Genomic DNA, 27,859 nt, shown 5'->3' on the forward strand with positions numbered 1-27,859 from the left:
TGTCTTGGTCTTGAACATATAAGTCAGTCATCTTTGCATGTGGATCAACCATCTTACCATAAATGGTTGACAGAAGAAACATTAGTTATTAATTGGTTGATTAATAGTAATAGAGGAACATGTGGAAAAAAATATGGTACACGTAGAAATAACCAAAGAAATTTGGGACACATGTTTTGAATTATATTCTACTTCTGACAATCTAAAAATGATTTATGATATTTTTTTGGAAATGTGCATTACAAAGTGTAATCAATCTTCATGAGTACTTTGCCAGATTCAGAAGGCCGCTACAAAAATGGAAAGTTACACAACCATATACACTTGATATTACTACACAAGAAAAAGTATAGGGAAGGTCTTGTTTTAGCTATATGCTTTGCAAATCTACCATCCTACTTGGATGTTGCCAAGTGCAGGTACTTAGCTCCTTTAATGATGTATGTGCAACCATGTTATGGATTCCATTTTAGGAGTCCAACAGTTAGCCAGAACAAGTGAAAAACTCATCTATGTTCTCCCAAGGGAGAGGGAATAATGGTTATGGTAGAGGTAAAGGAAGAGGTGGAAAGACACTTGACATAAGGAGTAGAGGTGGGAATGTTCCTACAACTAACATTGGTGGCCAGCAAAAGAAGTGTTCCTTTTATGAGCTCAACAATAATTTAGTTGAGAATTGTTGGAACCTACATGACAAACCATCATACTTCAAGGTTAATCAAAGATCAACCTCTACAACACTTACCAATAGTGAACCACCCTCAGACTCCTCCAAAGGAAGACTGACTCTATTAGAAGAGGATCATGGATTATTTTAGATATTTAAAAGTATAATGGTTGTTTTCCAAAGCAACACAATTGCCATAATTGCTACTACTAGTATGTATTCATTTATCTCATGTTCTAGCAATTCACCTCAGATCATTGATTCTGGAGCCTCTAAGCATTTCACGTGTAAAATTTAAAAAAAAATTCCTCTATGACACCATGCACTTTAGACCATTTTGTCTCTATTGCAAATAGATCCCAAACAAGGATTCAGTGTACCTGTACATCTACCACTTCACCATCGTTTTCACTTTTAAATATTTTGTTTGTCCCTCAATTTCTATTAAGTCTTATGTCAGTGAGTCAATTAACCAAAAAAACTAAAATTTTCTGTTACCTTTTTTCCCTCTCATTGTATGTTTCAGAACAACAAGACGAAATAGGTGATTGGTAGTGGCCATGAGAGAGGGAGTCTTTACTATATGGACTCCACCACATTGATAACAATAGCGACAACCATAACAAAAGAGGCTTCCAAATAGCATAAAAGGTTTGGTCATCCCTCATTAGCGAATTTCAAAAGTATAGTTCCTTCCCTATATTCAATTTCTGTTCAATTTCTAGAAATGAGAAAATTTTCACTAACTTGTTATAATCTAAGTACATGAGCCCCTATTTATAATAGAGGAAAGTAGTAAAGTCCAATTATATGTAAACTACTATTGTCCCAATTACACCCAAATTCTAACACTTAAAGATATGTCCTAGCGTAATCAAACAATTGAACATAAATAAATAAAAAAACAAACATAATTAAAACACATTTTAACTGATACGTCATTCCATAATAATTTTGGCTCTGTAAGCTTTCTTATTATGAGAGTCATGTAAGACTTTTCCATATTTTTTCTTCAACACTCCCCCTTGAGCTGGAGCTTATAATTCCAACTTGCAATGAAAATGATTTTTGGTCTTCCATTTCTTTTGCTGAAAAAAATTCTTCAAATATGCAAAAACATCATCTTTTGTTAGCATGACCTTTGACTCTTTCAAGATCAATATCTCCCTCTAGAAAATTAAGATTGAGAATTGGTTGAATAGATAAGAAAATAGACTTAAATATATTTTTTGATATATAATTATACATATAAAGTATCATTCTTGATGACATAAAATGGCTCAAATGTTGAAGCTTTCTGCTATTGCTCGAACTTCTCTTGCAATATGGCCTTTGCTACTTCAAATATCGATTTCTCTTTATAGAAAACTCTGATTGCCAAAAAAATTGTGTTGGAAAGTAAACACGAAGATATTTCTGTCAATATATATATTTCAATATTAAAATCTCATTACAAAGGTTCAAACACCAAGAAAAATAACAAGTATTGGGACTGGAAAGAGAGAAAAAAGAACAAATACGAACCTAAACTACTAGAGCTGGTAGATCAGAAAATGACCAAATTATTTTTGTGGGTTGACCAAGTCAACTCACATAACCTACTCTAATACCAAGATGAATTTCTATACAAGAGAAAAACTTAACTAACTTGATGTAATCTAAGTACATAAACCCCTATTTATAATAGATGAAACAAGTAGAATCTAATTACAATTAAACCACCCTTATCCCATTTATACTCAAAGTTAAACACTAAAAGATAAGTCTTAGAACAATTAAAAAATTAAACATAAATAGAATACTAACATAACTAAAACACCTTTTAACTAAAACTCTTCTATGAGACTTCCTTCCATAATAATTCAGCCTTTGTAATATATTGAATTTCTAGAAAAGATGAAAACTTCATTGACTTATTGTAATCTAAGTACATGAGCCCCTATTTATAATAGAGGAAAATAATAGAGTCCAATTACAATTAAAGTACCATTGTCCCAATTACACCCAAAGTTTAACACTTAAAAATAAGTTCTAGCATAATTAAACAACTCAATATAAATAGAAGATTAACATAACTAAAACACCTTAAAACTGAGACTCTTCTATGAGACTCTTGTAAGACTCCACCATATTAATTATAGCTCTATGAGACTTCTTATTGTGAAAGTCATGTAAGAGCCTTTTATATCTTCTCTTTAACATAAGACTTCTTATTATGAGAGTCATGTAAGACTCTTCGATATCTGCTCTTCAACAAGACCTCACTCAAAGTTGCAATAGTTGGGGGGGAACAAGATCAGATTTTCAACTCGACATGTTTTTGTATGAACTTGTATCGAGGTTAGGATCTCAAGGAGGAATCATGTTTTCAGAAAAGCACCCCCAATCTCACTTGTATCGATGCATAACTAATTGCTTTGATAGAATAATGATCTTACTCTTTATGAGTAGTGGGTGGATCTCTCTTTGACAAGGGATTCAACTCATTTTGCATGAAAGTCATATTTTAGCTAAGTATTTAGCTAAGAAATTTTCCCAAAGACCACAAAATTCATAAAAATTTACAAATTCTCACAAAGTTATAGTACCAAACTTTCTAGTGTTTACATAGTTTTTTAAAACCTTACTTGCATGGCCTATCTTGAATTTTTCAGTGTTATATGAAACTTTGGGGAAGATATTAAAAAGAAAAAAGTATTACTTTTTGGTGGAAGATCTCACATGAGAACTTTAAATTCAATCAACAAAATTTGGAGATCTTGTAGTAATAATCATATTAACATGTTAACCCTAAAGGTGAAATTTTGGAGTTGAGAAGTATTTGACATTAGCCATATAAAAATAAAATAAAGCAAGCAAGATTAATTTCTATAAAAAGAATAAAGGTGTAAGAAACATTTTGGAGTTCATGTTTGATCGGGAAGATTAAAAATTACATATTGTGCTCTAGTCACATTCTGAAAAGCCATGGCTACATAGTCCAAAGACAATCCAATAAATATGGTTGGTAGAATAACTTTGATCAAATTAGTACCATATATTTAAGTTTTGATGTTAAGTGCCTAAGAAGAAATTAGTGAATTCCAATACAAATTTTATGGAGAAACCCGATGATAAGAAGATTCATTCGGTTAGATAGAAGGAAGCATGTTCCTGAAGGAAGAAGAGGGGTAGAGTCTTAGACAAATGCATGTATAAATCAGTTAATGTAGATTATATTAATCAATATAAGATATATTTAAGTAGGGCAAGGTGCATGATCAAACCATCATTCCCTATTGGAACTTAAATGAAAAATCTGAGCAAAAAGCTTCAAAACCTTAATTTGGATGAACACATTAGACTTAAATAATTATGTAAAAAATCATTTATTAGAAATCGCAATAAATGAGTATTCTACGTAGGATCACACAGAAAACCGGTATCAATGACATGTATGTGGACAAATTTTAAAATATTGTAAATTTTATATGTTTTTTTAATTACCCTTTATTTTGTAGCCATGAAAGGGGAATTCAGGTATTGAAACTACATCAAGTGCCTTAAAATCTTTTATTCACAAGCCTAACAAGACCGTTAATAAAGCTTATGCAAATCTGTTGTGTTGTTAACTTTGGGCGATGTTACTTAACTAATTAATAGATGTACAAAAACTATAACATTATTCACTAGAATACATTAGATAAATCCCGTTTAACTATTTAATCATTCAAAAAAAATTAAATTTATCAACTTAGCATAATTTTAGCTATTTGTAAATAAAATTGTTTTTCTAAGACATGCTAATTTTTAGATTATAGTCCTAATGTCTCTTCTTAGATGTTCATTTTAACCTCATAAATCATATGCAAAACAAGTTAGGCCACTCGCATTTTAAAACTTACTTCTATAAGACGATTAAAAGTCTCTTGTATTTCAAGATAGAACAAGAATTTTTATGCCTTAAAAAACACATCAATATTTTTACATTCTACTGAGGAGGTTGATCTAAACATTGATTGAAAATATAGTAAAAAAATTTTATTTATCAGATAACTTCCAACAAAGTTTTACTGGCTTGGAAATACATCCCAAATACTTTTTAGATGTCTTGTAAAAAGAAGAGGGTGTTTCCGACAAGTGGAATTACCCTCCTATTCCTTGTTGTTATTATTTTAAATTTAACTAATTATTTTGACTAAAAAGATAAGTTTAGTACCATTGAAATTATTTTTAAGAAATTTTATTTACAGTGAGTCCCATATACGAGACACGTTGTCTATTGATACCAAATAACTAAGAAAGGTCCACTAGCCAACGCATGCAAAGAGAGCCCGCCTTGCTTGCACAAGGGAATCCTCGCCTTCCTACCACAAGTGAAGTTTTTTAGTAAGGGGAGTCCCCCCTACCAACTACTATTGGCCCTACCCAAAGGGAAAGGTATCCTCAACACTAGAGAGGGATCTTCTCTTCCCCTAAACATGCCGTGGGTCGTGCGAGGCCATTCCCACTACTAATGCTAGTAGCTCTTCCCACATGGGGAAGTATGTTTTTTAATTTTTTATTTCTCAAAAGGAGTTACTTTATTCACAAGAATGTTATTTACTTGGTAATATTTTCAATTTTCTCTCTTATTTTCCATGGGCATCAAACGAGAGAAAATAAACCTCTTTTCTTTTATTTTCTTTCTTTTCTCTCAACTGTATGTGTTCCAAATGCAACCTTAGGAACCATAGGAGCTAAGGGCATATTTGGAACCTATAGAAAAAAGAAGAAAATAAAAGAAAATAGGAGAGAAAATTATTTTTTATTGTTTGGCAGCACAGAATCTTTGAGATAAAAAAAAATTGAAAAAGAAAATTACTTTCTCTCTTAGTTAACAAATTTTCTCTCACAAAATGATGAAATTTGGAGAGAAAATCTTAATTATCAAAATTTTAAAATATTACTAATTTTCTTTTCTTTTTTCCATTTTCCTTTTGTATTCAAACTATATTTCTCTTCTATTTTTCTCTTTGTTTTTTGTATCCAAACAAGAGAAAAGAAACTTTTTTCCTTTTCTTTTATTTTCTATTTCTCTTTTTTTTTGTCTTCCTTTTCTTTTCTCTCAAACAAACACAAGAAAAAAGATATTAGGAAATATAGAATTAAGAAAACCAAAAGAATAAAAGAAAAATAAGGGGGGGTTAGTCCACAATGAACTTGAAATGAAGTGAATAATTCAATTCATCTTAAATGAATTGATTCAACTTCAACTCATCCTTGGGTGTTAGTGTAGACGAGTTCAAGTGTACTAGAAAACAAATTCCAGTGTTAGTGGCCCCAAATAAAAAGTATGATATAAACAAGAGAATGAGTAACCTTTTATAATATACTTAAATATAACATATACCTAAATAAGTAATTAACCAAAATAAACATAGTTATTACACTTATAAGAACGTATTGTATTAGAATATATTAATATCCTAATTAATGAAAAACTATATTATATTAATTAATGATTATAGTTTATTATAAATTAAGACAATAATTACGTGTAACTAGAATAAATTATTAAAAATAAAAAATAACATAAGCGAATATAATAAATAAATAAATTATTTTTAATAACATAAGATATGTTTTAACATTAAAACCACTAATTTAATACAATAAAAAAATTAATATAAAATATATTTATTTATTTATTTATTTATCAATAACATAATATATATTTTTATGTATTATTAATTAATAATATATTGTCACAAAATTTAAAACCATTGGTTTAATTAATTATAGCAATGAGATAATTAAACCAAAATAATTTATCAAATAATTATTTTATAAATAAAAAATATAAATTATTATTCTTATTACAATAGTTTAATTTTTCCTTAACTTAGGAAAAATTAAACCATCGTCTTCCTCATGGCACTCGTTCGGCAGGAGATCAGCGACAGAGGCAGAGCTCCGATGGTACGCCGAGAGGGAAAAGAGATGGACGCCGAGAGAGAAGAGAAGTTGGGAGGCCTAGAAGCTCTGCGACATAGGCATGGTCGAGAGGGAGAGGGAGAGGAGAGGAAGGCCCACTAGGGGGGAGGGGAAAGAGCAACGCGCGCGTCTCGGACGGTTCTTTCGATCGATTCGCAAAATAATTTAAAATCCAAATTACCCGTTTTTGTTACGAGGAATGAATTTACGTGATTCACTTAAAATATAATTCATTTTATACTAATGAACTAAATAATGACAAAATAGGTCACGTGGTGCGATGTAGATGTGTGGGCGATGAAGACGACAAAAGCGGTGACGAAACGACATGACCGTAAGAGAGCAGAGGCACGAAAAGAAAGACAGTAATAGCCTGGATTCCAGGGATGGGATGAATAGACGATTTATATCACTGTAAGTCGAATCCGGAGCTTCTCTCTCTACAGACTTAACATCATCTTTATAGCCAATGAGATTGGGCGAGGAAAGTGACGTGGCAACCAGAAGCACTGGGGCTTGGCTTGAAAGACGTCAGTGTCCTTATAACGGACGTCTTCTCGTCCCAAATGAGAAACCAAAAAACGAATTACTTCAAAAACTTTGGAAAGGGAAAACGCGAAACTGATGTCTGTTTCGACGAAAACAATCGTTTTGGCTGTTTTTTTACAATTTTCTTCTTCCCTGCTTTTCTTTTGCTGAAGCAAAACAATAAAAAGGATTATTACCACTACAGAACTTATTCTTTTCTCTGCCGTCTTTATCTTTGTGTCTGTCCTCTACAGTGCAAGGCAACGAGGCCGTCCAATGGGGATTTTGACAGAAGACCCAAAGTGAGCTAGCATGATGTTGGTGCAAGAGTTCTCTTCAGTCCAAGAAAAACACTCAAGTAAAAAACCGTACTTCTTTTTTTCTCTTTTATTAGTTTCATTGATTTCCTCTACGTGATTTTGTTTCTGTGCAACATTGCATTTGGTTTGTCTTTTTATCTCTTTCCTCCTCACCGACACTGCAAACAGCCAATGCCTTCCAAGTATTGGTTGTTTTCTGGGTAAACAGTACCGGTCTGGTTTTGTGTACCAGTGGTCTCATGGAAGGCCACAAACTACATTATCTTCTTCAGCTAATTAATATTGTCTTGGGAGACCTCTTCATGTGCTTGTTGTCTTTCTTCATCCACAATCCTTCTGCATAAAAGTAAAATAAAACCAGCACTGTAGATACAGATGTTCTGTTCACCAGAAGCTTTGGATGTATTACTCTATATAATGGAAATTCCAAAGCGGATCAACTTTACAGATTCCGCAGTAAATAAGGGAAACAAAAACATCAGTTGAGAGCATTTGATGGGTCCTATGCAATTGGTAAGTGGCATTTTACCAAACACCAAATTGATCTTTGCTTTTCTATTTCTGATGGGAAGGACAAACAGTATGAGAAAATGATCTTCAATACTAACGGAGCCATGAGATGTAAAGAATCGTCTGGTTCTCTCTTTTGTCACCCACTGAAGACAGAAAGAAAGTTAAAAAGCTTGTTCTATGAATCTGTTCCCAAGTAGGTAGAGATGTGAGTGTCAAAGAGATGGCCTCCATGGAATTTGCTCATCTACGAGGCTCATGAAAAGACAAGTCGGTTGAATGAGAAATCTGAAACAGACCGCATATGAAAAGCAGAATAGGAATCAACACCTCATGATGACAAAGGAATTTTTGTTTTACCATTTTTTTCAATGATGAGTCAAAATAATCTGGGGAAGAAGAGTTCTTAAGATTCAATGATTGCTCTACAATGAATGCCAAATAGTTCATAACAACATAATAACAAAAGCAACTCTTTGTAATCCAAAATCTCCTTTTCAGGAACACTAAATGCAGAAACTGCAAGACAGAAATCTTTATTCTCTGATGTTATTTTCTTATGGAGCCAAGAGTAGCTGATTCTCTTCCCTACTTGACTGCATCTGCATGGTCCCATATAGAATGGTCCCCAGAGTGACTTATGAGTTAGCTTGGGGACCAAGAGTTCCAGATTCTCTAGTCTACTTACCCGGATTTATCACCAGTGAGGGTAAAATTTGTCAATGGAGATGCTCCAAAAGATCCTTGCAGTGCCACATTCATGATTAAAGATCTTGAATATTAGTAAGAAACCTCTTCACAAGTGATAAGTATAGCATTATTCTTCACACATAATAATTTCACTGTCAGAAAACTAACTTGAAACGCGGAGATGCATAACTGTAGATTGATACTTACATGAAGCTGAAAGAGTACAAAAATAAATATATTTTTTGATTCAGAAGCAATTAAGAAATATTTTTTAGATGCTCGATGACAATGGAAATGCCAGAAGTCCTTGTCAGGTGCGATTTAAAATTTGACAATGTAAGCACCAGAATCCGTCAAAACTGACGGACCCAGAATTCTCAGAGACTAAAAATCTATTTTTCTCAGATCCGATACAGGAAGGAGATGCGTAGAGTATATTTGGCTTATATAAAACCTATCATCCAGCTGAGTGCAATCTTGTCTGGACCATATGAACGCACTACGAAACAGAAGGTGTTGAATCATTCTGCTTGACTTCCCTTGCCGTCCTCTTAACATTATCACGTGATCTCTTCTATCCTAGGTGCCAAAACCAGAAGCAGACAAGGGTAGCTTATAGATAGTCTCGGGATCTGCCATCTTACAGCTCAGTCGAGCTCGCTTCTTTCTTCTTAGTCTTCTTCTTTTTCCTCTTCTCCTTCTTGGTTTTCCAGTCTCACGGGGGAATTTGCTGCTCATGAGCTGAAACAAGTTCAGAAAAGAATGGTGTTAAGAGAACTGGGGCGTGAACTCTACGAGGACATATTTGGTTACAACAATGCATCAAGTAAGATGGAACTGATGTGATTATAATCTCTTTTTTGGGACCTTCCAATAGATGGTTTTCAAGTGCATATTTAAGAGTAAAAAGTTGATAAAGCTGATTCACTAACACTTCAGATGTTTTGATTGCTGAGCTTTGCTTTTGTTTGATAAGATGGAACTGATGTGATTCTGTTACCTTCCAATGGATGGTTTTTAAGTGCAGATTTAAGAGTAAAAAGTTCATAAAGCTGGTTCACTTAACTCCTCAGATGCTTTGATAGTTGAGCTTCTAAGACATTTTATGCTTCTGCCTGTTAGTTACTGTTTTCTTCTGTATCTGTTTGGTTATATATGATATGGAAAACAAATTGGAGTTTTAGTTTTGTTTCTTACACATGGGAACCAGTTAAAACTGTAGAGCATAGTGACTGACCCATGCAAGCTCTACAGCTCTAGCTACAAAACTTAAAAGGCCTTATCTGAAAAAATAAAAAAAAGAAATTGAGCAAGTTTTCCTCTATTTTGAAAGGGCAGATGTTAATGTTGAACTTGCATTAGGGTATCATTTTTGTTTTAAAATGGTATCATTTTTTGTAAAAAAATATCAAGAAGAGATAGGTAGACTTGTATGCTTAAAAGATTACCATTTGAAAGAGTCATCATCGATAGAATCTTTAAGAAAATTAGAGAAGGATAAGACATTGTCCAAGCTTTCTAGTGATTGAATCATTTTTAGCTTTGTAATATTCTGTATTCTATTGTTAAGAATGAAGCGTCTATTTTACACATTTCATTCACCGGCTAATGAATCATTTCTGGATTTATTTAGTGATAAGAAATCATTTTTTTTCTTCCCAGGAACCCCCCCTTTTTTCTAGGGTTTGTTTAGAACCCCTAGAAAAGAAAAGAAGAATTTGACTATTATTATTCCCAAAAATAGTTACTGAAAATTAGATAATAATCAAAAAAAATTCTCTAATTATTTTTTTAAAATAATAATAAACAAATTCTTATTTTCTTTTCTTTTCTTTTTCATGGGGTTCAAACAGATCCCTAATAAATCCTCATTTTTCATCTTCATAAAAAATTAAGAAAAGAAACATTTGGTTCTGAGTGATATAGAGATATTCTGCACGTTCTTAGCTCCAGTTTCCTTGAACTCATATGCTTCTGGCATTTTAAGAGAGTAACAAAATGAATATTAAATCTTTTGAAGAGATAAATAACCAAATTAACTGCAGAAATTTTATGGTACCAATAAGTTGTCAGTTTCTGTTGAAACCATGATGGCTTTGAAACTTTTTCACAAATGTGATTAGTAAAAATGAGATACATCAGAACTGAAGCATATAGAAAATGGCTTGAGTAGGAAAAACTTGGGAAGGAAATAGATACATCAAACTTTGACAGAAGAATGATAGATTAACTGTGCAAACTGTCTGCTGCTAGTCACATGCAATGATTTGTAAGCAACTCATATTCCATCACCTCATAACAGAAAAACCATGTTAGCTCATGTAAAAGATATTCAAAAAAACAAAAACTTGCACATAATCATATCATATGAACTTGAGGTGAACCCTACGATGAGTTAAATTCATCACAAAACTTGTAACAATCTGAAGCTAAAGCGATATAATTGTTTCAAGCATTATTTGTTCACAAAGGATTTCAATCAATGCAAAATAACCTTTTATCAGTTTAGTTTGTCTCCTAACATTATTAATCAACTTTTCTCCGCTTTTCCACTGAAGTACTAAATCATCCTTCACTTTTCCTGCAGAACTTCTATTTATTCAACAACTAAATTTGCCATGTTTCTGGGAGCTATTTGCCATATGCCTCCAGCTCTTCTTCCTTGGAAGCTTGGGTGTGCAGTTTCTCCAAAAGCAAGTCAGACAATTATGTCCCTCTGGAAGACAAGAGAAAGAAGCACAAAGTTGTGGCACCAATAAATTTAAGCACTTCAGTGTAAACTACAGTGCATCATATAGAGCTACTTTTGGTTGCTCTCTTTTGCTTTTGGTAACCCACTTATTCATGCTTCTCTCAATACTGATCAAAGGCCATGAAGGAAATTGCAGATCTGTACAAATGCATCTTTTGGCAGAAATAACTCAAGTGATATCATGGATTGTTTCATTGCTCATGGTTTCTCATTTTCCAAAAAGAAGGACTTTAAAAGTTCCCTGGATTCTAAGAGCCTGGTGGATGCTGAGCTTCTTCCAACTATTAACAGAAACTGGCGTAGATATCTATTCAGTTGTGATTTACCACAAAATCCCAAGTATTAGAGAATATGCGGCGGTCTTTCTCAATCTTGGCCTTTGCACATATTTATTGGGTATTTCAATAACAGGATCAACTGGCATCAACTTCTCCAGAAATGACATCACAGACCCACTTCTTTATGGCACATCACAAAAGTACATAGCAGACAAGAGGCAACCTTCTTATGCCAAGGCGAATCTTCTACAACTAATAACCTTCTCTTGGTTGAACCCTCTGTTTGCTGTTGGCATCAACAAACCTCTAGAGCAAGATGAAGTACCAGATTTATATTGTAGAGACTCTGCTGAATTTCTCTCCCATTCCTTCAGTGACAAACTGAATTCTGTCAGGGATGAGGGTGGACCACAAACCCCCTCTATTTATAAAGTGATATTTCTATTTATCAGGAAAAAAGCAGCAATAAATGCATTATTTGCTGTAATAAGTGCGAGTGCCTCATATGTGGGGCCCTACCTGATTGACGACTTTGTGAAATTCCTAAGCAAGAAGAAGCAGCAGAGTATAGAGAATGGTTATGTGCTAGCACTTGCATTTTTAAGTGCAAAAATGGTTGAAACAGTGGCACAGAGGCAATGGGTGTTTGGATCACGGCAGTTGGGCATGCGTCTCAGAGCAGCTTTGATATCCCATATATACAAAAAAGGTCTACACTTATCAAACCAATCTCGTCAGAACCATTCTAGTGGAGAAATAATTAACTATATGAGTGTAGATATCCAGAGAATAACAGATTTAGCTTGGTACCTGAATATAATTTGGATGCTGCCAATACAGATTTCACTTGCTATCTACATCCTTCACATGAGTATGGGTCTGGGATCACTAGCAGGATTAGTAGCAACAGCTATGGTCATGATATGTAATGTGCCCATAACAAAAATCCAAAAGAGATTTCAATCAAAGATTATGGAATCCAAAGACGAACGAATGAAAGCAACTTCAGAGGTCCTCAGAAACATGAAGATTTTGAAACTTCAAACTTGGGATAACAAGTATCTACACAAACTTGAAAGAATAAGAAGCGTTGAACATAACTGGATATGGAAATCATTAAGGCTCTCAGCTATTTCAGCTTTCATTTTCTGGGGTGCACCTACATTCATATCTGTAGTTACATTTGGAGCATGTATTTTAATGGGAATTCCCCTCACAGCTGGAAGGGTCTTATCCGCATTGGCAACTTTTAGGATGTTACAAGATCCAATTTTCAATCTCCCAGACTTACTACAAGTGCTAGCACAGGCTAAAGTCTCAGTTGATCGGGTTGCCTCTTATCTCCAAGAAGAAGAAATCAGATCAGATGCTGTAGAAGTTGTTCCAAGAAGTGAAGCTGATTTCGAAGTAGAGATCAGAAATGGGAATTTTAGTTGGGATCCAGACTCTGGAACCCCAACCCTTAGCAGCATAAACTTGAAGGTGTTAAGAGGAAAGAAAGTAGCTATCTGTGGTACCGTAGGTTCTGGCAAGTCCAGTCTGCTCTCAGCCATACTAGGAGAAATTCAAAAAAAATTTGGAACAGTGAAAATTTGTGGGACCAAAGCCTATGTGCCACAGTCTCCTTGGATACTCACTGGCAACATCCGAGAGAACATTCTCTTTGGTAATTCATTTGATAGTGCCAAATATGACAAAACCATCCAAGCTTGTGCCTTAGAAAAGGATTTTGAGCTGTTCTCCTCTGGCGACTTGACAGAGATTGGGGAAAGAGGAATAAATATGAGTGGAGGACAAAAGCAACGGATACAGATTGCACGAGCAGTATACCAGGATGCAGATATATATCTTCTTGATGATCCATTCAGTGCAGTGGATGCTCACACAGGCACCCAATTGTTTAAGGTTTGTTTTACAAAACAGTTGAAGTACTTTTTACGCATCTGTTGCTCCATATCTGAGTAGTTTTATTTCCTCTCTTAGCCTCCTCTCTTTCATTTATAAAAGTACACAGATACAGACTACAAACAAACACTTCTTCTCAAGGGTCATCAAGATGAAGTTTTTAAAGTCTAAAAAACTTGTCTCAACCATTAAACCCGGGCTTAGTGGTTATGTGCATATGTGTGTGTGTGTGTGTGTGTGTGTGTACAGAGAAAGAGAGAGAGAGAAAAGTACATATTGTCAATGATGCTCAAATAGTGCTTTTACTACTCCATATGTATCTTAACCAATAAAAAGTAAAATCATCATCATCATTACCTTTTTATTAGGGTTTGGCTACATGAATTCTCCTTCATGTTGTTAAATCACTTGCCAACTTCATTTTGCCTTTCTTCAAGTTTTCTTCACAAATTCCATCTATACTTTTTTTGTCACTATTTTTTACCAGTCAATGAACCATTTATTACAAGTCCCTTCTTGCTGGCGCACCATTCAACCTCCCTCCCGAGTCTCTTTTAACGACTGCCTGTTATTTTATCTTCCACTAATACTACTACTAAATGAATACAAACATCCTTTTTTAACTTTTCATTTCCTGGTTTTGCTACAAATCTATCTCAAAACTTGCATATTTAATTGCCCTTCATTTTCAAGACGTAGTTTTGAGATGCCTAACATTCCACTCCATAAAACATATACGGTCTAATGCAATGTACTTAACGGTTGTGCCCATCAATAATCTCTGTAGCTTTCTGTCATCTCTGTCGTGTTTTCTTTACAACATTGCATGAGTTTCTTTTGTGGTATTTACCAACTCAGCACTCTTACCTGTAAGGTTCCTTTATTCCGAGTAGCCAATCTAATACCCAACTTATCTCCCAAGGTTCTTGTAAAAATGAAGGGAATTTGAGATAATGGAGGAGAAAGAGAGAAGAAAAAAGTGCTAAAAGAAGTTTCTGAAGTGCTGTAGTGTGCAGCACACTTCTCCGAGGTCAAAATTCGACCTCCCTCTTTATTAAACAGGTCACTTAAGTGAAAACTTAGTACAATGACATAAATGCTCCCCTAGGCTCAATTACTTATATCTCCTAGTATATACATCATATAAACTTCAAAATTGAACCCAATGTACATCATAAGTAGACGAATACTGTCATAACCCTAAAGGGAAAAACAAAGTATTTCGAATACCCAAAATACCCTTAACACTCACAACTTTAACACTCCCCCTCAAACTCGAGTGTATATATCTAGAAGCCTCAACCTGTTACAGAATTTCTCATGATCTTGTTTCCCCAAAGCTTTGGTGAAAATATTGACATAGGGCTCATCACAGCATCTCTAATAAAGTGTCAATTTACCTCTAAATGTTTAGTTCTTTCATGAAATATCGGATTGCTTGAAATGAAGATGGTGGTTTGATTGTCACAGTACATCATCATAGCCTCTTTAGCAAGAAAACCCGATTTTTTCAATAGAAATTTCACCCATAGAGGTTCATTGTCCATATGAGCCATTGCTCTATACTTAGCCTCTACGCTTGAACAAGCAATTACATTCTGCTTTTTACTCTTCCAACTCACTAAGTTACTCCAACATACACACAATATCCAAAAGTTGACTTTCTATCTAACTTGGACCCATCGTAATCAGCGCCTAAATATCCTATAATTTGCGGATGACTATGTGGCTCATACAACAATCCTTTTCCCAATGCACCTTTCAAGAGGTAGCTTTTTAAATGAGTTTTCTTGAGCGTTCCATAAATTGGTTGACCATGCTCATTGCAAAGTCTATATCAAGCCTGGTCATTGTAACATAAATAAACTTGCCTACTAACATTTTATGTCTACTAACATTTTATATACAGTCTTATTGAGCTCGTCAATGTCCTCCTCATGAAGATTATTGTTAACCTCTATTGGCATCACCATAGGTTTAGCTCTAACGACCCATATTCATGTAGCATATTAGAGATACTTTCTTTCGGCCATACCTTTCCCTACTTTGTTTTTCGCTATTTCAATCCCAAGAAAATATTTAAGTGTTCCTAGGTCCTTGGTCTAAAAATGACGCATCAGATGCCTTTTCACCTCTTCAATATCATTTTATCACTACCAAATAGAACTATGTCATCAACATATACCATCAAAGCCATAATTCCGAAGGACCGCTTCAACAAAAATAAAGAATTATCACAATAACTCCTCTAAAAGTTCAAGGGCATTACAACCCTGTGAACTTATCAAAGCAAGTTTTGGGACTCTATCTGAAACCATAGATAGCTTTATGCAACCTGCATAGTCTTCTTATCTCCCCCTGAGCAACATAACTTGAGGTTGCTTCATATAAACCTCTACAACTAAATTTCCTGTTAGAAAATCAGCTCACGGGCATTTTGGTTATTTCACATGATTGGTTCTTTTATATTGTTGCACTATCTTATTCTGTATGTTTGGTTTAGTCTATGTACAAATTTTTATATTCATAGGAAGTGCAGAATGGGAGAGATAAGGGAATAAGTGAATTTATGTAAGAAGGGCATTTTTGTAAATTATCAAATTGAACTTAATAAATAGCACGAGGGTCATGCACGACCCCCAACGCAGCTCATTCAAGAGACTCTCTTAAACACTTTCCTTCTTCTCTCATTCTCTCTCTCTTCAAGTTTCTCATATTTAACATCTCCATATAAGAAGGCATTTTTTATATCCAATTGGTATAATGGTCAGGCCTGATTAACGACGATAGATATCAAAATGCAAACAAAATAAATCAGGCAATGGGAAATAAAGTCTCAAAGATATCCACCCCGTAAGTTTGTGTGTATCCTTTTGCACAAGTTTGGCCTTATACCTTTCAATATAACCATCAACTTTATATTTCACCATATACACCCAATGGATGCATCTGTTGGTGGCTTGCACAAAGTTCAAGTTCCTCTATTAATTAAGACTTCCATCTCAACATACACGACTTGTTTCTAAATAGGCAATAGCAATGATTCTTGCACCGAAGAAGGTATAAAGCTGGAGGTCAAGGATAATTCAAACGATTTAAAGGCTCTAAAAAGTGAGCAAAAGACACAAATTTGGAGATCAAATACTTGGTTCTTTTTTAGTACAAGTATGAACCCCTTTTCAAAGGGACACAAGGAGATGTAAACCACTTACTTCAAAAGCAATAGACGATGAAGGTATTGGCACACATAGGAGAGAGAGCCCCAGAGTTGTAGCTATGGAAGTTGTTTGTCTCTTGAACATATGCAGAGGTTCGGGTGACACCAAAATATTCTCAAGAACTGGCACATCATTTAGAACATCCACCACAGGAAGTGGAGCAATAACAACAACACCCACAAGAACAACATCAGATTCAATAGTTTCTTTATAGAGGGACCATAACATTTATACTCCTTTTGAGAACATGGGTACCCAAGAAAACACACTTAACTGCTATGGGAGACAGTTTACCAATTGAAGGACCAAGAATATGAACATAGCAAATAGACCCAAATACACGTGAGCAAAGAGAAAACAATTCACTATCAGACTTGACTACTTTAAATGGTATTTATCCACCAAGAAGCACGCTGTGAGAATTGCATCACCCTAGTAATGTTTAGACAACTTCATTTGGATCATCATAGTGTGTGCAACCTCAAGTAAATGGTGATTCTTTCTTTTAACAACTCCATTCTATTAAGGGGTATACAAACATGAAAATTAGTGAAGAATACCATGAAAAATACAAAAAGAAACAAATGTATTGTTCATGAATTCAAACCCATTATCAATATACAAAACATGAATTGGAGTACCAAATTGATTCTTTATATCATTATAAAAGTTGAAGAATACATAAAAAAAACTTCAATTTTTTCTCGAAGTAGATACACACCGTAGACCTACTACAATCATCAACAAAAGGAAGCAAAATATTGATAATCAAAAAGACTAAGAACACAATATGGGCTCCATACAGTTGAATGAGCTAACTCAAATAAACTCTAACAACGTTGTGGACAAGAAGGAAAACTGGATCTATGGTATTTCCCCAGCTAACATGAATCACATTGAAAAGACAAGGTGAAGGGTAACTCTAGAAGCAATTGTCTGAACTTTTCTGGAGATAGACGTCCTAGCCTCAATTGCCAATAGAAAGAGGACCCAACTTTTCTGGAGTGTTGAAGGTAATGAATCTATGGAACCTTCCAAGTAATAGAGGTCTCCACTCCCACTCTCTAAACCAATCGTCTTCCTCGTCTAAATATCCCAAAAGACACAATAAGTAGGAGAAAAGGTTATGAAGCATTGTAAGGACTTTGTTCATTGACTTGCAAACAATAAATTAACTAGGAACTTAGGAACAAATAAAACATATTCTATGTAAAAAGGAGGAGGTATGTTGAACTGCCCCAACACTATCAGCAGAGGAAAGAGAACCATCTACCAATGTTACATTTTTAAGTTATGAGGACTGATTAAGAGAGGAAAACACTGAAGACATACTTGACATGTGCGTAGATGCACCAAAATCAATGACCCAAGGAGAAACTGAACCCACATGGAATACATCTAAACTAGTCATAATAGCTACGACAATATGAACATTCTGGGTCACAAATGATGAGGCAGCCATCAACTAGGCCATGCGTTGAGCTAACTACTGAAGCTCGTTAGGTGCACAGGAGACTGCCAACAATACCAGTAGTCGAGGGTTTTCCATCTTTTGTAACACTTGAATTAACCTAGGCATGCTTACCATACTTATTCTAGCATTTGTCTGAGTAGCAATTCGTACCCCACAATGAGCACACCTCCTCTCACCACTACCTTTGCCACGACTAAACACATCTCTACTTTAATCACAACCACCTCGCCCAAGCTTATTAGTGGTTTTTAGCGATATTATGTTTTCTAAAAAAGAAGAGCAGCTGCCTCTGTATCTTTTTTAGATGGAACCACAGCCATTTCAGCATAACTGAATCAATATCTTGGTGAGGGATGGTACATCAGTTGCTGCAAGAATCTGAGCTCGAACTGCATCATACTCTAAACCCAAACCATCTAGAAATTTAGCAACATACAACTCACCTCTCCACTTCCGACGATCAATTAAGTGATAAATTTCAATCTCCTGTAGAATCCCTTGCATTTCACTGAAATAGTCCACTACAAGTCTATTTTCCCTCTTCAAAGCAAACAACTAAGTGCGTAGCTGATATACTCTTGAAAAATTGTTCTCTTAAGTATATAAGGACTCAAGAACAATCCAAATTTGGTTGGAAATCATAATCAAGTCGTAACCTGACTATCCTCTGCTTCCCAATCGTCTATAAGTGGTTGTAGAGGATCATCCCTCAAATATTTGGCTTTCCTCTTGGCGTTCAAGTAAATTTTAACAGATCTAGTCAGACTCAAACAATTTGCACCACTTAGTTTCTCTATAGTAAGAACAAATGTATCTTTTCCTTTTGAATATACTCCTTTCATTGAAGAGACAACTTCGCCGAAGTCAAACATGATTATTACTCAGGGTCTGTCATATAACACATAGAATGCAATTCAACAATAAAATTCAACCAAGAATCAATCAAAAATATTTTCTACTTCTGGTGGACTGAGGGTGGAGACACTATCGATTGTCCCCTGTTTGGAAAAAAAAATAGCCACGCTACTTCCTGAGTTCAAGAAGGCAGATAAATGCTATGTCGATAATGGAAGCCTCACAAAATTTTGGTCCAATTGGTGGATTGGACGTTGCAGCCTCAACAACCGCTATGAGTCAATCTCAAACCTGGCAAGAAACATTGATGCCTCTATCTTAGACCTATGGTCTGAAACCGGAGGCTGGAATTTAAACCTCTAAAGAGCTCTTTCGGATTCTGAGACCATTCTGGCTTCTAATCTCCTCACCAATCTCTCTACGGTAAAACCCCGAACTCTGCCTGATACATTCATTTGGACCCCCTGTCCAAAAGGTACCTTTTCAATTGCCTTAGCTTACAACTTCCTCGGTAACCTCAATTCAAACCAACTTAATCACCCTTTTGTCATTGCCTAGACACTACTTCCCCCCACATGTAAATTTTTTTATGTAGAGCACTTGTAGGAACAAAATTTTCACCTCGGATTCTTTAATTCGGCGCAGAACCCCAATCGAGGACCCCTCTTGTCCCTTTTGCCAAAATTCTCCAGAAACTGCCAACCATATACTCTTATCTTGCCATTATGCCCATACTATTTGGACTAGCCTCCTAAATAAAATTGGGTTTCGGTACTACTCCTCACAATATCTAACATCCACTATTCTCTCAATCACCAATGCTACACTCCCAAAGTTTGGAAAGTTGTTACTCTCATGCTATGTTGGGCATATCATTTGGGCTCTATGGAAGGAAAGAAACAGCAGAAATTCAACCTTAAATCTACCCCTACTAAAATTTTGATAGATAATTACGGGTCACGTAGCAACTTGGCTATTGACCCGAAAGGAGTTTAGAAGTTTTAGCGGTTCCAACCTCAAAAGAAATTGGCAGTTGGTAGCTGGGTTGGCACAACCTTCTCGTCCCCCGACTATGACTATTTGGGCCCCTCCACCGGCGGGCCATTATAAACTAAACTTTGATGGAAGCACTCTTGGCTGTCCTAATCCTGCGGGATATGGCGGAGTTATCCACGATGCAAACGGTTGTCTCCTCTTCTCCTTCGTTGGGCCACAAAGAGTCTCTGTTGAAGAGCAAATATGAAATAGTCTTACATGACTCTCACAATAAGAAGTCTTATAGATCCAAAATTATTATGGAAGGAGGTCTCATAGAAGAGTTTCAGTTTAAAGGTGTTTTAGTTTTTTTAGTCTTCTATTTATGTTAAGTTATTTAATTATGCTAAGACTTATCTTTAAGTGTTAGAATTTGGGTGTAATTGGGACAAGGGTAGTTTAATTGTAATTGGACTCTACTACTTTCTTTTATTATAAATAGGGGTTCATGTACTCTGATTACATCAAGTCAATAAAGTTTTTCTCTTTTCCAAAAATTCAACAATCTCCAACTCCACCACTGCAGAACTCTCTAGCCTACCCAATGGGCTTCAGATCTTCAAAAGCCGTCTCACAAACCCCCTCTATATCAAAGGGGATTCAAAAATTGTCATAGATTGGTGTGCAAAGTCAATCCTACCTCCTTGGCGGCATTGGGATATGTATTTTGATATTTTTAATTTAATTTCTTTTATAAATTGTAATTGGAAGCATATTCCTAGATCCGCCAATCATTTGGCAGATATTCAGGCTAAGTTGGGTATTTCGCTCCAACAACTTGTTGTGGAGGAGGGCCTACCTAGCTAGGTTTGTTGTACTCTTCTTCCTTTTTTAATAATTTATACATCCTTACTTCAAAAAAAAAAAAAAATCAATCAAAAATATATCCAATAACCCCGCGCATATGGTGTGGACCCCATACTGAATGAAAACTTAGGGCATTCAAAAACACAACTATTATGATTACATTGTCACTATATTGTAATCCAAGTGAATCAGTAGTAGAAGAAGTCAATTAGGGCTGACATCAGTCTTGTTGATGACAATGCAAACATACTTCAAGTCTGAAAGGCGCAGACACAGGATTGGGATACAAAACCTAAACAACCCTCTAGGGGCACAAAAAAACACATAAGGTTGTTCAATTAACAACACAAACCATCAACCCTAAGGTTATGGTACAACTAAAAGAAAAAATGTATAACATTTACCTTTAATCAGCAACAAGTTTGTGAAATCCTTCTTCTGAAAAATTTGCAAACTTGAGAATGAGAAGATTCTTACTAAAATCCTACAGAAATCAGATTGATTGCCCTAATACCATGTAAAAATTAGAGAAATTGAGAAAATAAAGGAGAAAAAGAGAAGAAAAAAATGAGAAAAGATATTTTGAAGTGCTGCAGTGTGTGGCACACTTTTCTAAGGTCAAAATCTGACCTCTTTTATTAAATGCCCCTTAGTGAAAACTTAATACAATAACATAAATGCCCCTCTAGACTCAATTACTTTTATCTCCTAGTATTTTATTTTTTTTGAATATTGATCTCTCTCTTTAATTAAATGTCCCTTAGTGAAAACTTAATACAATAACATAAATGCCCCTCTAGACTCAATTACTTTTATCTCCTAGTATATACATCATATAAACCTGAAAATTATACCCAATGTACATCATAAATAGACAAATACACTCGTAACCGTAGAGGGGAAAACCAAGTTTCTAAAATACCCTTGACACTAACAACTTTAATAGTTCTCTTTGGACTAATTTATTTATCTGCAGAAACCCTTGCTTTTTTGTGAGTACAACTGGGCACTGCTGATGCAGGAACCCTCCCACAGGATGTCATACCATATTCTGGTTGTGCACCACAGCATACAGCAAGTAATGTACCACCATGCTTGCATACCACTCAGTTCATATCAAAAATATTTTATGCCAATCGCCAACTTGACATAAACCTCCTCTATCTTTGACCATAGACCATCAATTATGAAAGTAATTTTCAGAATTCAGAGGAAATCCTTGGCTGGTGTCCCTTGAGGTCTCTGGGAAGAAAGAAATAGTCGCACTTCCACTGTCCAGTTCTTCTAAGTCGTTGGGGTCATTGACAAGACATTCCACTCAATCCTCTGCTGGGACAGCACCCAAAAGGGCTACCCCGCATGAGAAGCTCCATCTTAAGGAGGCAACAGAAGCAGGTGGAACCATTCTGTGCCCCCTCTGGTAGCCTCAATGTTGAATGGTCTCTCCCCCGGCAGATCACTAAAACAGAACTTTGACAGGAGCTCCTTAGGTAACCTAGACCCAGCCTGACTTGGTGATGCCATCAAAATCATGAAGGCAGCACCCTGTTGACTTTTCTGGCCTGTTGGTATTTGCAACTGTAACGAAGTTGAAACCCAAGCCGTTCTGCAAGGGCTAACACTCTACAGCATATCTTTCTCTTACCCCTGATTGTGGAGGAGGACTCAACTTGCATTCTAAGCTGGTGCAAGCAGACATACCACCCCCGATGGAAAGCTCATGTTTTAGATGAAATTTTTTACATCTGTAATTACTTAGATATTTCTTGGTAAAGAACTCTTAGATCAGCCAATCTGTGTAGCAGATTCCTTGGCTAAACGAGAAGCCTCAAGCCAACCTCTTGTTGAAGGGAGCTCCTTCCCCCTTGTATTGTATGCTTTTCTTACCTTCTTAAGTAATGAAAGCCACCTTTCTAAAAAAATAACATAAAATGTACAGTAAATGTAATAGATATGAACGTTTTATAACTCAATTTACTGGTCTGTCTCTCTGTGCATAAAGATAGTGGCAACGGCAGTATGATTTATGCTGAGCACATGTAATAATTTTTCTCCACATGAATGGATGAAGTGCATTAGAGAAGGGAATAAAGAAACAGGCTTTTAGTGCACACATCAATTTCATACATAACAAAGATGTAACAGTTTACTAATATCACTGTCTGCAATGAACTGCTTTACTGATGATAAAAATGTTCACAAATAATGAATGTGTCTTTATGCAGGACTGTCTGATGGGAATTCTCAAAGACAAGACAATTCTTTATGTGACCCACCAAGTAGAATTTCTCCCAGCAGCTGACCTTATTCTGGTATGACTTCTCTTGAAGAATCTGAAGTAACCAATCTTCAGTATTAAGAAGTTTGGTTCTAAAGATTTACATTACTGATACAAACAGGTGATGCAAGATGGCCGGATCACACAAACTGGGATGTTTGAACAGCTTCTACAACAGAATATTGGGTTTGAGGTTTTAGTTGGTGCTCACAGCCAAGCTCTAGAGTCCGTCCTTACTGCCGAAAATTCGAGTAAAGTTCAATTTAATGAAGAAAAAAAAACCGAAACCCCTAATGACCCCGATACAGACATAGAGACAGTACCCCTGCTTGCTAACAGCAGTAGACATGAATCAGAGCAGAATGTCTGCCTAGAGACAACAGATAAAGGAGGAAGACTAGTCCAAGACGAAGAACGGGAAAAGGGGAGCATTGGAAAAGAGATTTACTGGTCCTACTTAACTGCTGTAAAGGGCGGTACTTTAGTTCCATTTATCATTTTGGCACAGTCATCATTTCAGATATTACAGGTGGCAAGTAACTATTGGATGGCATGGGCTTCTCCTACTACAGCTGGTTCAAAGCCTGTTGTTGAGACCACAGTGCTTTTCTCGGTGTATATTATTCTCTCTGTTGGAAGCTCACTTTGTGTGCTACTGCGAGCAATACTAGTAGCTATCACTGGCCTTCTAACATCACAAAAGTTCTTCACTGATATGCTACATAGTATCCTTCGAGCACCAATGTCTTTCTTTGATTCGACACCGACTGGGAGGATTTTAAATCGGGTCAGTGAAGAGACAGATGTACAGTATTATTGTATTTTTCCATAAGGTAGTTGCAAGAGTCTAACTTTTTTCATTACAGGCATCTACAGACCAAAGTGTCTTGGATTTGGAAATTGCAGCCAAACTAGGTTGGTGTGCTTTTTCAATAATACAGATATTGGGAGCAATAGCTGTCATGTCGCAGGTAGCATGGCAAGTTTTCGTGTTATTCATTCCAGTGACAGCAATTTGTATCTGGTACCAAGTAAGTTTTCTCAGCACCAGAATTATGATGTTCTTCAGAGGAAAGAAAAACAGATAATTCATCATTATTATTTTTCTTTTAAATTTAGTCCATTGCCACAAGTTTTAATATCTTTAGAAAGGTATTGATAATGAAAAACTTTTCTTCCAAAAAAATAGAAGCAAAAGTATTAAAGAAAATATGAATAATCATGTTTTTGGGAAGCTTCCAAGTTGAACAATTGCATATAATAAAAAATTCTAACCACAGAAAATAACAAAATATTGAAAGCCAAGAACATTGCAGAATGAAATTTTCTGAAGTAATCACATTGAATTGAATTTGTTATTCTATCCATACACAAAAATAAATATATAATAGTTGATAGTATAAATAAGCAAAATGACAAGTTATGCAGACTTTTATTCTTCATATAAACTGATTCAAAATATGGCAATGAAAATGCAGCGATATTACATACCAACCGCAAGAGAGCTGGCTCGGTTGTCTGGAATTCAAAGAGCACCAATCCTTCACCACTTTGCAGAATCACTTAGTGGGGCTGCAACTATCCGGGCTTTTGCACAAGAAGAGCGTTTTGTCTATGCGAATCTCGGCCTTATTGACAACCATTCCAGACCATGGTTTCACAATATCTCTGCAATGGAATGGCTTTCCTTTAGGCTAAACCTTCTATCAAATTTTGTGTTTGCTTTCTGTTTAGTTTTGCTCGTAAGCCTTCCTGAAGAGATCATTAATCCAAGTGAGACATCAATAAAACACGCTTCTCTGGAGTTTAACTAAAACCTAGTTTTACATTTGCTGCAAAAATAACAGAAGGACTCATTCGGTTATTGCTTTTTACAGGTATAGCCGGGTTAGCTGTCACATATGGACTGAATTTAAATGTACTGCAAGCCTCTGTTATATGGAACATGTGCAATGCAGAAAACAAAATGATCTCTGTTGAAAGGATTCTACAATACTCAAAAATCATCAGTGAAGCTCCTTTGGTAATTAAAGATTGCAGACCACCAAACAACTGGCCATCAACAGGAACAATCTGCTTCAAAAATTTACAAGTAAGTTTATCTCAAGAGTCAAGTCCTCGTACAGTGTGCAAGAGAGAGAGAACCCAATGGAGTGACAAAAGACACTCTCTGCAGTTTTAATCATCAACTTAGTTAGTTATAGCTCCACTGATGAAGACCAGTAATGACTATTTTTTTCTAATGGTAGAAATGACTTTTAATTGGTGGTATAAATCCAAATGTATGACATGCATTTCATTTTGCAGATTCGTTATGCTGAACATTTGCCATCAGTCTTGAAAAACATTACATGCACATTCCCTGGACAGAAAAAGATCGGAGTGGTTGGGCGCACAGGAAGTGGGAAATCAACTCTTATACAAGCAATTTTCCGGATAGTGGAACCAAGAGAAGGAACCATTGAGATCGATGATGTTGACATCTGCAAGATTGGTCTTCATGACTTGAGAGGTAGACTTAGCATTATTCCTCAAGACCCTACAATGTTTGAGGGGACAATCCGAGGAAACCTAGATCCATTAGGACAATATTCCGATCATGAAGTGTGGGCGGTAAGTCAATTTATCTACCCTACAATTTTCAAAGGTCCTTTTTCTTTCAGAAGAAGCAAAAAACATTAAGAATAACAACAATTCAGTTCCCTATGCCACTCTCGTGACTTAAATTAGCTTGCAGCTTTTATTATGAAAAGGACAGCTTAAGATAGCAGTCTGCTGAAATCCAATAAAACTACTAACTTTAAGCATCCCATAAAATTAATTGATAAAAAAAAGAAGGGAGACACTTAAAAAAAAACTTCTATGCACCTTTTGTTTCCTTCCATTAGTTTAGTTGTCCTATTATATCATACAAGAAAGCTAACAGAAGTTGTATGCAATGAATTGTTCAGGCACTGGATAAATGTCAACTTGGTGAATTGGTACGGACAAAAGAAAATAAGTTGGATGCAACAGGTGATCCTTGTTAATACTTTTTAAAGAGGAAAAAAGAACAACTGAACTTGTTGGTTGAATTTACTGATAAGTAATTTTTTACAGTGGTGGAAAACGGTGAAAACTGGAGCGTAGGCCAGAGGCAGCTAGTCTGTCTCGGAAGAGCACTGCTAAAGAGGAGCAGCATTCTTGTTCTTGATGAAGCAACAGCCTCTGTTGACTCTGCCACAGATGGCGTTATACAGCAGATAATCCGTCAAGAGTTCAAAGAACAAACAGTTGTCACTATAGCACATAGAATTCATACAGTCATAGACAGTGACCTTGTCCTTGTTCTAAGTGAAGGTATATTGATTTTAGTACATTTTACAATACTCAGTAATAATATTTCCTACCTATTATAACTCCAAAGTGTAACTCTCTCTCTGAGCAGGAAGAGTTCAGGAGTTTGACACACCAGCTGGACTGCTTGAAAGAGAAGAATCATCGTTTTCCAAGCTTATAAAGGAGTACACTTTAAGATCCCAGACCTTTAACAGCCTATCAAATTCACACCCAAGCAGTACAACTTAATTCAGAATCTATGTGTAGATGGTTTTGATCTCAACTACAAAGAAAGGACTGGTTATGATCACTCCAATTTTGGTGTCAGCCCTGTTAACTCCCAGCCAGATCACATGAGATCATCATGACATCCTTTAGGACGAGAAGCGTCACTTACAGTCCTTTTTTGTTGGAAAAAAAAAACACTGTATAATGATAAACCGCAGTGCAGCTACTAAGAATTGCATAGTTTTAAATCATTGAGTGGTTTGAACAAAATAGTTTTACGAGATTTTTATCTTTGTAAGAGAACGTGTGCTATCAAAAAGAATATAGTAAAGGCAAGCATTCAATTTCTCTGTGTTATCCGCAGTACAAATACAAATTTTGGTTTATGCTATATGTTTGCTTGTGACTTCTGTTCTGGGTGCCCAAATCCCAAACAGTGCATATGTAGAAGACTTCAATTACGTGCTGTTAATTATCACTGAATAACTCATTTCAATACAGCGAGAAGAGTGGTATTGTAGAAGCTAGCCCTAGACACTGATTCCATTGGTTTACAAATTAAATGGTTAGACTTTACTGTTGCAAATATGTCGATCTCTTCAGAAGACTAGGAAGCTCCAGTAGCACCAATTTCATGTCATATATCCTTTCTGGCACCCGTTATAAAATTGGAAATCAATATTTGGTCAAAGACGAGGATAAAGGAGACAAGAAAATACGCACTTCACTTCGGTTAGAGCTCCGAAGTTCGAATTCCTCAGAGATCTAGCCCTCCTAAGCCCTTCGATTGCCGACAATGGAGGGAAATCGTATAGCAAAACGCACTTTTGGCAGCTACTCGCCATAAAGAAGAGCACTACAGATGAGTGGCAGCAGCTTCTCTGCCCTCAGCTTTGATGAAGTGGCTTTTTCACTCTTTGGTTTTATAGGAAAGTGAGCGGATGCGCCATAAACCTCGACTTTTCAAACGTTTGGCGGGAGAGATTAGGAGATGATCGCCTAATCGCCTTCCTCTAGATCAAGGCTTCGCGGTCGCCGAGG

At 35.8% G+C, this 27,859-nt stretch overlaps 1 protein-coding gene and 1 long non-coding RNA gene across 2 annotated transcripts; one reads left to right on the forward strand and one right to left on the reverse strand.

Moving 5' to 3' along the window:
• Positions 1-9,322: 9,322 nt before the first annotated feature.
• Positions 9,323-27,820, reverse strand: LOC137949047 (uncharacterized). Its single transcript, XR_011111679.1, has 3 exons — positions 27,542-27,820; positions 24,764-25,024; positions 9,323-9,411 (listed from the first exon to the last, which is right to left on the reverse strand). It is a non-coding gene; the product is annotated as an uncharacterized lncRNA (long non-coding RNA).
• Positions 9,405-27,149, forward strand: LOC137949046 (putative ABC transporter C family member 15). The gene is made up of 11 exons (XM_068795305.1): positions 9,405-9,496; positions 11,258-13,605; positions 23,220-23,306; positions 23,394-24,059; positions 24,139-24,303; positions 24,751-25,045; positions 25,150-25,364; positions 25,580-25,885; positions 26,224-26,287; positions 26,372-26,611; positions 26,700-27,149. The coding sequence occupies exons 1-11, from the start codon at positions 9,433-9,435 to the stop codon at positions 26,837-26,839; spliced, it is 4,590 nt and encodes a 1,529-aa protein (XP_068651406.1). The 5' UTR covers positions 9,405-9,432; the 3' UTR covers positions 26,840-27,149.
• Positions 27,821-27,859: the final 39 nt, after the last annotated feature.

Source organism: Aristolochia californica, unplaced genomic scaffold (genome assembly GCF_029961685.1).
Source record: "Aristolochia californica isolate CCGP_79_NKW_82.1479 unplaced genomic scaffold, dmAriCali1.0.hap1 SCAF_13, whole genome shotgun sequence".
NCBI classification, from domain to species: domain Eukaryota; kingdom Viridiplantae; phylum Streptophyta; class Magnoliopsida; order Piperales; family Aristolochiaceae; genus Aristolochia; species Aristolochia californica.

Excerpts from the sequence above, each read along its gene's own strand:
- LOC137949046 (XM_068795305.1), top strand. The coding sequence starts at position 9,433 with ATGGTGTTAAGAGAACTGGGGCGTGAACTCTACGAGGACATATTTGGT. Across the intron at positions 24,060-24,138 it reads CTGGGAGGATTTTAAATCGG|GCATCTACAGACCAAAGTGT; the intron begins GTCAGTGAAGAG and ends TTTTCATTACAG. Across the intron at positions 25,046-25,149 it reads TGAAGAGATCATTAATCCAA|GTATAGCCGGGTTAGCTGTC; the intron begins GTGAGACATCAA and ends TGCTTTTTACAG.